The 12,613-nt window shown below is 44.3% G+C and overlaps 2 protein-coding genes across 2 annotated transcripts; one reads left to right on the top strand and one right to left on the bottom strand.

The window, feature by feature from the left end:
* Window positions 1-2,658: 2,658 nt before the first annotated feature.
* Window positions 2,659-6,871, bottom strand: LOC108115770. Its single transcript, XM_017227340.2, has 4 exons — window positions 6,699-6,871; window positions 5,817-5,879; window positions 5,590-5,752; window positions 2,659-5,374 (listed from the first exon to the last, which is right to left on the bottom strand). Exons 1-4 carry the CDS (start codon window positions 6,767-6,769, stop codon window positions 3,008-3,010), a joined length of 2,664 nt encoding a protein of 887 aa, XP_017082829.2. The 5' UTR covers window positions 6,770-6,871; the 3' UTR covers window positions 2,659-3,007.
* A 3,647-nt stretch (window positions 6,872-10,518) lies between these two features.
* LOC108115784 (dynein regulatory complex protein 9) lies at window positions 10,519-11,906 on the top strand. Its single transcript, XM_017227357.2, has one exon. The coding sequence runs from the start codon at window positions 10,551-10,553 to the stop codon at window positions 11,904-11,906; it is 1,356 nt and encodes a 451-aa protein (XP_017082846.2). The 5' UTR covers window positions 10,519-10,550.
* The last annotated feature ends 707 nt before the right edge of the window (window positions 11,907-12,613 follow it).

Below are 12,613 nucleotides of genomic sequence, written 5' to 3'. Positions count from 1 at the left end.
ACAGGTTCAATCCATCATTTATGTTCCCCACAGAGCAAACTTCTTTATTCATACCATAACTGCTCTATAAATATTATCAGGCAAAGTCTTGCCTTTACCCCGAAAATGTCATTTGCATAACCGTCAATCATACGCCACGTATGGTGGCTCTTGGTGTTCCACCTTGTTTGTTTCTGCTTCACTGAGTGCGCACACACACACACACACACACACGATGCACAACCACCGCAACCATCTTTCGAAGCCATCGCACCACCAGAACCCTAACCCAGCATATGTTCGATGGCATTGGAAATTTTGCTTCTCGATTTGCGTTTGCGTTTTATTTCGAAATTGAATTTCAGCACTGATTATATTTTTTCTTCCTTCTTTGCAGAACAACACCACATTGAAAATGGAATGATTTCGAGGGGGGCTGTCCTGGGGATCCTGGATACTGGGGATGCATTGATTGGGGGACGCCGGGGTTCCCCGTTGTTTGCGCTATACGGTTGCCGGGGGTGCATAAATAAGCGCCACTCAATTATGCAGACTGTGGGCGAAGCAGCTATAATCCTTTATCCTTCTTACCTGCGACGTGTCGATTTGATTTGCTTTGCAATTTATTTTTGAATTGCGCTGACAAGGACACACATCGTGCATATGGTATTTATATAATGTTTTCTTTGACAAAACGCTTTATAAGCTTTATGTAGTGGGGCGTGAATAACGCTTCCCCACTTCTCCACAAATCTTTGCAATGTAATTTCAACATATTTGCCTTCGCACTTCAAGCAGCCCGGCTTTAATTTCAAACGGACCTTTATTGGGGATTTTTCAATTTGCTGTAAATTGAGCTCACAATTAGCTGCTTAATAAGAAATTGGGGTTTTTTCTGCGTCGTCATTAGCATGAATTTAAAACCTTTTCTATCAATGGCAAAAGTTTGGGTCAATGCAAATATTTCATTTGAAGTGACACAGCGTTTGGAAATTTGTCTGAATTTTCTCCCCTGGCTGAGGGCATTTAAATGTGGCCCATTACATTTTATATTGCCATTTGCCTTTGAGGTTTTGTGTGTTACATTTAATTGCGAATTTCTGTTGAAAAAGTTCCACTTCACTCCAGCCTTGCCCCATTTACCCGCTCGATTTTCTTCCTTCATTTCATTTCGGTATACACTTTCTCGCTCGTTCGGCTTCAAATGTTCAACTCATTAAAAAGTGAAACAAAAATGGGTTCGATGGCAAAGGAAGGGGCATGTTTGTCTATTTACCCGACACTGCAGTAATTTCCCAGCAATAATTGGCTTTAAATACGGAAATATGCGAAGGGACAGTTGCGTGTGGTATAGTGCGGCGTACTCCCAATGGTTTTATAAATATTTAATGACTCAACCACAAAAATTGATTGACATTTGATTTAACTGTTTGATGTGCCTCACCGTTGACATTGCGACAGGCCAATTATATGTATTAATTACATTTTTACTGTTGTCCATTCAATGCAGAAATTAATTCAAATTAAGCCAGAGGAGAAATAAAGAAAATAAATAATGATGACTTGAAGTGTAATTAAAAAACTTTATAAAATTATTTAAAAAATGGAATTAAAAACACTTCCGAGCGGAAAACGCGTACCGTCATGAATAATGGCATAAAAAATGCATGCCAATGAGTGCGATGATCTCATCAATGACGGTTGAAATTTGTACAACGAAAGAAAAATGTCCTTCGCCACTCAAGTTGATGGAAAAATGTCAGCAACAGTTGGAGCCGCTAGTCGAAAATGAAAATATAAACGCTTTTGCAGACTTAACTGGGAATGAAGTTAAAATTTCCAACGGAAAATTCCATGTATATATACAGGATTATATGTATTGCTTATGCAATATATATATAGAGCCTGCATTGTACTTTTGCTGGCATGATTTCAATTAAGTTGGCAATTGTTGGCCAAGCAAGCAGCCTCCGCCAGCGGATGAGTAGTTGAGCGTATTCTCATATCCTCCTCATATCGCGAATCAGCATATTTGCTGGACGTGGCTTTAACCGCCTGGCCGCACATAATTAGTGTCATTGGCAGCGATCCCAGCGAGTGTTGGCCAGCCAGCAAATATAGCGGGCCGAAAGGTAATTTCGAGACCCACGGCAAAGACAATTGCACTTTTGATAAATTGCGGACTGGCAGCAACAGCTGCTGATCTTATTACCGATGTCGTTAATGAAATATTTCCCAGGCCATTCGCGGTGGCGTATGTGTGTCAGCGCCAAGTATTAATACGAAATATTGCGTATACGCACAGTTAACAGCTGAATTGTGTCAAGGCTGAATGCGGATGGTAAATAAGCATGACAAAAAGTTAATGGAAGCACAGTTTAATACACTAGGCTTAAAGAAAAATATTCAAATAAATTCATTTAATAGTCATAATCAGCGAAATTACGTTAAAAACCTTTTAAGCTATCAATTTATCAGGCCTTTCCTTTTTAAAGTCGAGTTAAAATAAAAAGTGCTTTAAACTCGAAACGTTTTATGCTCCTATATTTTAGATCCTCCACAGATTTTTAACTATTATGGTCAAATGATAAATCTAAAGCAATAAATTATATATTTTTGTTTATAATGATTCTAATAATATAATTTTATTACCATAATTTATTTCCTATAATGTTTTTAAAGCAATTTAACAACATTTATTAGTTTATTGGCTTTATTTGACTTGCAACTAAGAATATTGAATTAGACGAGTATTATTAGTTTGTCGTCGCCGAAGTAAGCAACAACTTTTTTTGTGGTTTGAGGTTAGCCATTTTGCCCCAGAAAAGAACTTTCCAACTATTTGTCGCTTCTCCTTTCATTTTCCATTTTCCTCTGTGTTTCCTGGATTTTTCCTGAATTTTTTTCCCACCGAATGCATTGGCAATAAATCGAAGCGGTCGTTCACATTGAATTGGGGGGGTTTATTGGGTGGTTGGTTAACCCAAATGGCAACAAATTAGAGCTCGAAATGTTTTCAGCATTTGTTCTAATTCTTCGCCTCGCTGCCGGTTGAAAAATCGAAGTCACTCTCGCTGCCGGCTCCCATTGGGGGTGTGGCTGGAGAGGTGACGGCTACAGGAGAAGGTCCTTGATTTGCGGCCGGGGTCGGTTTCGCGCTTGAGCTATCATCCGTTTCGCTGCTGTCAACGAAATTAACGCGCTTCTTCTTCTTCAGCTGCTGCTGCTGCGCATCATTAGGCGCCGCTTGTTTGTCTGTCGTCGAAAGTATCGATGTGGGTTTGAGGGGTTTATTGGTGGCTGGCTGTTCCGGCGGAGCACTGGTTACTACAGCCGGACTTTCTTCCACTTCCTGTACCCCTTCTGCCTCCCGTTCGCTTACTGGATACGCTTCCTGCTGCTGCTGCATCAGTTGCTCTTGTCCTGGCAGTGGCTCCTCCTGTTGCTGCTGCTGCTGATCCGGTTGCTGTTCGTAGGCACTGTAGTCATAATTTTGCACCGCACTGGCATCGTACTCCTGACCTGCATAGCTACCATCTGGCGCATATTGAGCGGCATTGGGATCGGCTATATACTGGCCAGTTGCCTCATCGTATATATAGCCCGGATAGGCGTTGGGATCATAGCCGGTCCCATATTGCCCAGCCTCGTAGTTGCCGTAATCAATATTGGAGTACTCCTGCGGCAGGACCTCACCATTGGCATCTCCTGTAGTTGCTGCAACTTCGGGTGGGACAGCAGCACCAGCAGCAGCGGCAGCAGCAGGTACATCTGCAACAACTGCTCCCGCATCCGTAGTTGTTGTTGCATACGGCTGATAGTCTGTGGGATTTCCGATTTCGCTGTAAAGCGGCTCCACTTTTGCGTTTGGCTGCAGGTTGGCGGAATCGATGCTGGCATAGATGGGCTCACTGGCATCGCCATAGCTGCTGGCATCGTATTGCCCGTAACCGGACACCTCTGGCTCCACCTGCTGTTGCTGCTGCTGCTGCTTTTGATGTTGATGTTGCTGTTCCACTTCCTGAAGTTCCTCTGGCGATGTGTTGGTTACCAAATTTTCGAAAAATCCCTGCGTGGGTGTGACCGCTGCCGCCGCCATTGCCTCACCTGCTGTCGCAGTCACTCCTGCTCCTGCTCCAGGTCCTGCCCCAGCTCCTGTCAAACGTTCGCCGTAAATGGCATTTTCAATATTCTCAATCGACACACCGGTTTTGGGGTCCTGGCTGCTTGGCGGCGACAATTGATTACCCCTTGCCAGCTGCTCATCAACCGCAGCCGCTGCTCTTTCGAGTGCCGCCCGGCTGGCTTTGACTTCGTCCAGCAAATCGTTGCTGATGCCAACTTTGCCACTAACCGCTGATCCAGCCTCGCTGGAACGCACGTTTAAAGGGCGTTTGTCTTCGTGGGGATTGGGTGTGTGTATGAGTTTGAGTTTGCCATCCTGCCATCCTGACGACTCATCGATTTTCAGCTCACCGAAGTATGCTTCAAAGTCGTGCGATGGCTGATGTGGCTGCTGTACCTCTCGATGTTGCTGCTGTACCTCTTGATATTGCTGCTGCTGGCGTATCTGCTTATGTTCTGGCTGATGTTGCTGATGTCGCTGGCCCGGCTCATTATGCCCAACGACAGTTGGTGATTTTTCATACTCGACTTTAGTCACGCGTGAATTTGTCCAGGCATCCAGGTCGCCAACTTCCCCTTGCGGTTGCCCGCCCACATCCTGGCCAGAAGTTGTTCCTGCTGCTCGTCCCGCTTCTCCTCCTGCAGTCGGCAGTTCAGTTAACGTCAGCGAAGGCGACGACGTCTTTGGCAATTTATCAAACGTCAACGAGGATGTGGCCAGAGTTGAGGAAGTGCTGCTCAGTTGCCGCGCAGCCTTCTCCTGGCTGGATAAAGTCGATGTGGGTGTTGCAGGACCTGCAGCTGCTGCAGGAGGATAGTTTCTACTACCCAGCTCCGCCTGATAATCACCTGTCAAGTGGGGCTGCATGCGCTCCGGTAAATCGGCATTCTCATTATCAAAGGCGCGCAGGGTGGCGCGCAAATCGAACAGGTTCGAGGTGCTAAGGGGAGCAGCAGTTCCGCCAAAGAGTTCCGGATAGTAAACAGGATGGCCGGTTGGAATGGGTGTGGGATTTACGGGCGGACCTGCAGGACCTGCTGTGGCAAACTGAGGCGTCAGCAGCATGCCCGCCTGCGTGGGCGTGGCCATGGCAAAGGTCCAGTTCTGTGGCGTTGACTGCGGATTGGTCGTCACCTGCGGCTGCGGTTGCACCAGCACCGGAATCACTCCGCCGCCGGTGGGGGCCGTCGCCGCTGTCGTCGTCGTCTGCTGGATGCATCGATATGTTTGATTCTGGACCAATTTCGCAAAGTACATTTGGTATTGCAGCTGTTCAAAAGGGGAAAGAAGGATATAGGTTAAGGATTCGACTGATACACTTAAAAAAATTCTTGTAGTTTCACTGGGAAAACAGTAAAGACAGAGAAAACTATCAGGTTATACAGGATTTCATAGATATATCTTATTTTTCAGCTTTATTCAGCTTGAGAAAGATTTCTTGAAGTTCCAAGTGTGGTTAACTTTAAATTTCCTTTAGGACTCACCTTCATCATTTTAAGCCGCTCGCTCCTCTGCGACATGGCTGCCGTTTGCTCATCGATGCGCTCCAGCATGTGAACCAGCTTCTTGTTGCGCTCGTTGCGTTTGGCTTGCTCCTCGAGGAACTCCTGGTACTTTTGGCGGCTCTTGTGGCGCACCGACTTGTCGCTGAAGTACAGAAATCCATTCACCTTTTAACGGCAAATGAGGGAGAATGACAAAAGCTACTTACAGCTCGCTGCGCTTCTGCAGGACTTTATCCAACTTGTGCTCCAGCTGCTGGCGATTATCCTCGCTGCGAGAAAGGAAATCAAGGAGAGAGATGTAGTAAGTCGGGTCAAAGGGCATGAATATGATTCGTAAGCTGCTGTACATATGCACACGAAAGGCTTAGGAAAAGCTGACAAACACAAATCAATGGACTTGGTCTTTGTGCGATTCAATGCTAGCTGCAGGACATTTTAAATTATCCATAAACAGGGTATCAAAGTAAAGTACTTGGGACTCAAATGCTTAGTTAGTTGTGAAGTCAAAGGGAATCATTTGTGGGTAAGTTTTATTTTTCTAAGAGTATTTTGTTATGTTGTTTTACCTGATTGAGCTATCATATGTTCTTTTTTTAAACTTGTTGAATTCGAAACAAACTTTAACTTATTGCATTACCAACTCAAACTTGCACGGGAACAAATTTACGTTATAAGTTAATTAAAAACTTGTCTAGCAAGGCTCTCTTGTTTAATATTAGATGGCCTACATAACCTTGTGACTTTAATTACAATTATGTAACACCAACTTTTAATAAAGGTGGTTCTTAATTAAGATATGAAATTAATGGTTTTGGTTATTTAATTTTTAATGTCCTTTTATCGTTGCAATTAATTCCTAATTTATGACGACATTGACTATATTTATTAAACCCAAAATATTTGATTAATTAAATGATAGGATTAGTTAAAAAGTTTTAACAATTAAAGTATTTGGCTTATTTACGGCTTAAATATGATAGCACTTAAACATAATAAATGCCAATTTATTTGTTTAAAAAGGGTTTTAAGGACTCTAAATTTTGTTGTAGTTTGAGAAAAGTTTTAATTTTATTTCTCGATCTTCTCACCTGCGCTGGAGTTTCTCCTGCAGCAGCTCCACCTGCAGCTTGTAATTCTCGAGCTCGGCTTGGGGAAACATGGCTTAAAAGAGGGCTATCCTTCCGTTCTCTGGCCGGAACCACAACGAACTTTACCACTTGGCTGCTCTGACTCAACTGGCCATATGCACTATGATTCTACCCGCTATTGACACAGTTTGCTTGGCACGGGGATATTAATGCGACAGTGTGTTCTATTTTTGAGGCACGTTTATTTGAATAGCCGCATTAAATACGTGTTCGTATGGGTGATTGGCATTTGTTTTGTTGAGTCGCGTTGTCATGGCTGCCCGGTTTCTTGGTGGTTCCTTTGCGTATTTATTTTGGTGGTTGCTTGGCATTGGCCAGGGACACTTGGCCCTTATCGATTTCCCTTGTCGGCTGTCGGCTTTCCCAACGTGCCACGCATTGAGCAGCTCGGCAGAGGCAACTAACTTTCGATTTTTCGCCCCATGAATTTTACATTCCAGTGTCCTTGTTGTTTTTGGTCCGGCCTGTGTGGTATACTAATTACACGCCCGGCAAGTAGGTCACTTCTTTTTGAACTTCGTCCAGCTTACTGTTCTTGGCTTGACTGAGTCCCAAAAATAAAAAAAAAAGAAACGTGGAGAGTCGTCTGGGGTCACCGGACCCGGGTGGGCCATTTATAATGCATTGCACGGGATTCGCCTGCACGAGTGGGCCCAGCTTCTTCCATTCCTGTTCTGATGAGTGTAAACACATGTTGTTGTCGCACACTCGCAATAGGGCTTACACTGGGGAAAAATATGTATAAGAAGTGCTGCATTCGGTGGGGAAACCAAACTACTTTCGTGCCTAGTATCTATTTTATATTGATACATTAAACACATAACTTGAATATTCATTATTTAACTTGTTTTACAACGATTTCTCTCAGTGTAGACCCTACCCCTTGTGCTCGTCCAACCGTGTGGCACCTGAATGTGAATTAATGGTAGTGGCGTCTATCACTCCCCCGGCCGCAGACAACAACACAGGACCTCTCGCACACGCTGACATATTCACACGCTCACCACGGTGTCCTGTATGTCCTGCATGTCCTGGCTGCCATCATCAGCGTTCCCAGCGTCAGCAGTGACCACTCCCGTGCTCCTAGCTCCTGCCAGAGCCACCGAAGCCACAGCAACTCCGTGTCCTGCTTGACTTGCTCCTGGCATTGGCTTCGCTCGTCCTGATGCTTGGCTTCTCCATGTGTGGCACATGTATGTATATATGTAGTATATGCCGGCGTTGTCACGGTGTCGTGGTTGCGGGCCGCAATATAAAATTTTTGGTTATTTACATGTAGGGGATAACAAACGGCCGGGAGAGGGGTATCCTGTCATATGTGCGGCAGGTTATCTCCGCGGTTCCTCGTTTCAGGAAACAGAATGCTGATGGGTCAGCGGGCCACAGCAAGAGCAAGAGTGTAAAACGAATCAGGGGCTCTGTTTCAAAGGGGGATGTATATTCCTTCAACAAAACTTTTTTGAGCTAAGTGCTCAGAGACTACATAAAATGAAAAAGATTAAATTAAATGTGATATTTAACAGGCATTTGCCCCTTCAAACGCCTTCCTTGACCTTTACCAAGGGTTAAAATGAACTTGTTGCCAAGCGACGAGGACCACGGACAATTTCTCCTTGTCGCTACCAATTCAGGTAACTGAAAGTCGCGGCATTCTTTAAGCGTTGGCTAAAAATACTGAAAGTGCATATTTGAAAAGGTAAAAATATCGCAATAAACTTGTGTTGGTGGATATATCGCTTGTGGGATACTCTTCTTTTATAAGAGTTAAAAAAGAATTGTTGGAAGTCGTTTAGGTCCTACAAAGTTTAAAGATATTTTTATCAATTTATCATTTGTCAGAAAGCTCTTGAAGTAAAACAAAAAGCAAATCATCTTTCACTATAAATATTCTTAAATGAAAAGATAATTCTTTAGGTAAGTCTCTTTTCTTTTTATACGTATACCCTTGAATTCTTTCTTCGTATTGCCAGTTCTTGGAAAAAACCTCTAACAAGACAGCTTAGACAATTGCGACAGACCCGGATGTCTGGCAAGGTTGAGCACCTGTCTTTTGGACTAATATTTACATATTTATTATTTAGCCAGAACAATTTGCGACAGGACCTTGAGGATATTAATAGCGGGGCAACGTGGCGTGTCCTGGCACCCAAGTAATATCTTCGATTGGAAATTGGCTGAGTGCGCGCAAGGATATCAATGGAAAGTTTGTCATAATCGAACATTTGCATTGCAAAAAAAGGGGGAGGAAACCTAAATGGAAATTGAAATTCTTTTTCTTCATGCTGAAAAGACTTGCTTGTGGCGAGCGTGGGCGATTTATGTGTTTGACTTTACGCTGCAGTTGGGCAAAGTGTATGTGAGTGCTTATCAGGCGTTGCACAGCGTACTTTTTTGGGGCACTTAATTTTGGCTGGCATCCTTAACGGACGGGGAATGGCGGCAATGCGCGACCCGGGAGCTTCTTCTGCCGATTTGCAGTCAATGAAGTAGAAAACTGAAAACTTTTTCTTTTCGAGTCTATTAAAAATAATGGCAACTGAAAGCAGAAGAGCCCGCCAAGTGCGAATTGCTGCTCCCCATGTGTGCGTTTTTTCCCAGTCCCATTCTCCAGACTCCCCGTCTCTTTCATGCTCCACTCTTGCTGTCTCTTTCTCTATCTCTGTGCGCGTGTGTATGTGCGAGACATTGGCGGGCATTAAATTAATGTCCGCCCTGCCATTTTTCACTAGGGCCTGGTCGCCAGACTTTGCCGCCCGGTGCATTGACCACTTTCGGCGGTTTTCCTTTAAAGCGCTCTATTACCCTCGCAAAAGATCGGGGCTATTTGGCCATTCAGAGTACCTACTGTTTAAGGGGTTGTATGAGACTAATGAAGTTTTTGATCTATTATTAAAAAATGTTACAACTCAGCATACGTTCAGCTCTGAAAGCTTACAATATTAAAGCAGAAATGTATCTCTAGTTGAGATGTTTCAGAATGATGCAAACAAGTTCCTAGATAAGATTTCATTTGTTAATGTTATATTAAAGAACCTTTAACCTTTAACTAACATTTTTATTCTTTAACTTCACAGGATAATCGAAGATTCGTAACCATATCCATTATAAGGCCAAACAGGTCCATGTACTTATTTTATTTTTAAACCCTGACGCTGCGGGCATGCTGGGTAAATGGCCGGGAATGGAGTCGAAGAGCAAGCGGCGTGCAGGTTTTGCGGTTAATGCGATAATTTAATTGTAATGCGGGTCTGGAGTCCTGCGCGCCAATAATTTAACTTGCAATCAGCGCGGCATTTATTGGGTTAAACATATAAGCCAAGAGCCCGGGGCGAAGACGCATACTTGCATGCCCAAGGAGTGAATGAACCCCAAGGATACACAGATACTACTACAGCTACAGATACAGATACGCAGCGAAAGGGAAAAATGAAAGAGGAGGACTCGAAGGAGCAAAAGGATGGCAAATAAATTCAACGATTTCTGTTCTGTGCAATAAGGGGTCTGACGCAGTCAGTTGGGCATTTTCGCACGTAAGCCACGAGGACGATGACAGCAATGAAATATGCAAGCCAGGTCCTGAACCCCAGCATTTTTCCAAGGAGGCATACATGAGTCACAACGAGTGCTGGAGGGGAAGCTAAAGCCGGGTTGGGATGAGTGAAAATCCGAGTTCATGCCAAAAGCCAAACATTTATAAACTCCCACATCCTAGGCAACAGTTGCCGGGGTGAACTACAGGGATTGGCTTTTATTATTGTGCTTTGGCCAGCACTCATTTCGTTATTAGTTGCCATGTCCGAAGGAGGACCCACTGAGGAGCAATTGCTTGAGCTTCGGCGCATCCTTCTACTGACCGTTTATAAAAACACTCTGAATCAGCTGATCCTGCAGCAGCGTTCCCAGCGCTTAAATGCCAAGAAACCGATTTCGTTGCCCGCTTCTCTGCGGAGACGTCGCAGTTCGTCGATGGGTGAAAAGGAAAAACCTGAACGTATTCTCATAACGGGCAAGGTCCTTCCCCGTCTGGAGTCCCTGCTGGGTGAACCGGAGAATGATGCCGATCTGTTGGATGAAGATGTCCTGAATGCCTTGAAATTTGAGAGGGATATGGATGCCTTGCGAGCGATTTTCGAAGTGGCCATAAATGATCCGGATTTGAAGGAGAAAAGTTTGACAGATGTTAAGGATTTGGTTTCGGAAGATGAGAAAGCTTCTTTAGAAGATGATAAAGATCTGGATAGGACTTGTCAGAATATAACAATCATGAATTTGCAAATTAATGAAGACCTGAGGTCATTTGACGATGAACATTTGTTGGATATTAAGCCGGATGTGGGTGAAGGGGAGGAAACGGAGTTAGTCGAGGGCAAAGATTTCTTGCCTCAAGAATCTAAAGAAGGAGAATTGACTACACAGGGGGATATAGGTCTGGAAAATCTAAGGAAAGCCATATCTGCCTTGGGTGGCAATAAAAGCGAAGAGTCCCAGGCTGCTCAGCAGCTACAGGAGTCCAAGGACGAACTGAAAAAACTTAAAGAAGACCTCGAAACCGAAAAGCATGTTACCATGGAAAAGTTACAGGACCTGGAGGAACGCATTGCCGACACGAAATATAAGCTCCGCTGTGTTTCCAGGGTCAATGACCTTGAGTACAGCTTAGTACAACGATGGGAGGAGGGTCGTCTGGCCCAAGGAACCATTTGGGGTGAAAATGCAGAACGGGCTTACTTACGAGATATTTTGGACATCAAACAGAAGTTGGCACGTGAGGAGCGAGTCAGTGCTGAACTCCGTTCTTTTCGACAACGGGAAATCCTGGAGTTGAAGGCAAAGATTAAGCAATGGCAGGAGCGGTACATAAGCGAAATCCGTCGGGTTGATCGTGAAGCGGAAGCCTGGGAACTACGCATCCTAGAACAGCAAAAGCTGCTTCAGCGGAACCGCGAGATCTACGAAGAACGGATGACCTATGTCCAGGAGTATCGGGCCCAAAAGGAGGAAGAGCAGCGGCTTCTTAATCTCCAGATTCATCGCATTGAGTGCGCTGTAAGACTGCAGGCCTGGTGGCGCGGTACCATGGTCCGACGCGGTCTGGGACCGTTTAAGAAAAAACCCAAACGCGGCAAACGAGGAAAGCCCAAAAAATAAGACACAGGAAGGAAATTATTATCATTTCAAGAAAAATACAATATCTATCTTATAACCATTAGATTTATATAATTAAAATGTATGCTTTCCGTCTTTAATTCCTATAAACCGCTTATAAGATTAAAAATTGATTCTCATTTACCTTTTTTGATTATTTTCCTCGGTGTTCTTTTTGCTGGATTTTTTCCGACGCTTTCCCTTTGCTTTATGGAAATTAACTTGTGACTTAAAACCAATTAAAAGTTGGACGCTCTGCAGTTAACACGTCAGCGGTTGGCTACTGACGTCGCCCTTAATGACATGCTGCCAGTGTCAACAGGCCCGACTCGAGAATTGTTTACGCGAGGCGATAATAATGGTCCAAGCAGTGGGCCAGGGAGGGAGTACTGTAGTGGTAGTACTGTAGTACTGACCCATCAGAAGTTGAAGTTGCATCTGGAGTTTCATTGTTTTCCCCTGTTTTTTGTTTTTATGTCGCTGCTTTTCTTTTCTTTTCCGCATTTATTTATCTTTTATGCCAGGGAATGGCCAAAAGTGCTTTATTTGTTGCGGCGCATTCATTGGCAACACAAATGGGCGGCAGCTGCCTAAGGGGGAGTGGCAGCATGGCAGTATGCATTTTGTTTTCGATGCGTGCGGAGGAGATAAACTGCGACAATTTGCCCGGTGAATGAGTGGAACTTTTTCACTGTCGACGCAAAGGGGCG

This window comes from Drosophila eugracilis, unplaced genomic scaffold, assembly GCF_018153835.1.
Source record: "Drosophila eugracilis isolate 14026-0451.02 unplaced genomic scaffold, ASM1815383v1 contig_367, whole genome shotgun sequence".
In the NCBI taxonomy this organism is placed as follows: Eukaryota; Metazoa; Arthropoda; class Insecta; order Diptera; family Drosophilidae; genus Drosophila; species Drosophila eugracilis.
This window is presented reverse-complemented; position numbering and strand designations above follow the sequence as displayed.

Coding starts and splice junctions, on each gene's coding strand:
- LOC108115770 (XM_017227340.2), bottom strand. CDS start 6,769: ATGTTTCCCCAAGCCGAGCTCGAGAATTACAAGCTGCAGGTGGAGCTG. Junction 5,753..5,816: donor CTGCAGAAGCGCAGCGAGCT/GTAAGTAGCTTT, acceptor TCTGTACTTCAG/CGACAAGTCGGTGCGCCACA. Junction 5,375..5,589: donor AGCGGCTTAAAATGATGAAG/GTGAGTCCTAAA, acceptor CCTTTTGAACAG/CTGCAATACCAAATGTACTT.
- LOC108115784 (XM_017227357.2), top strand. CDS start 10,551: ATGTCCGAAGGAGGACCCACTGAGGAGCAATTGCTTGAGCTTCGGCGC.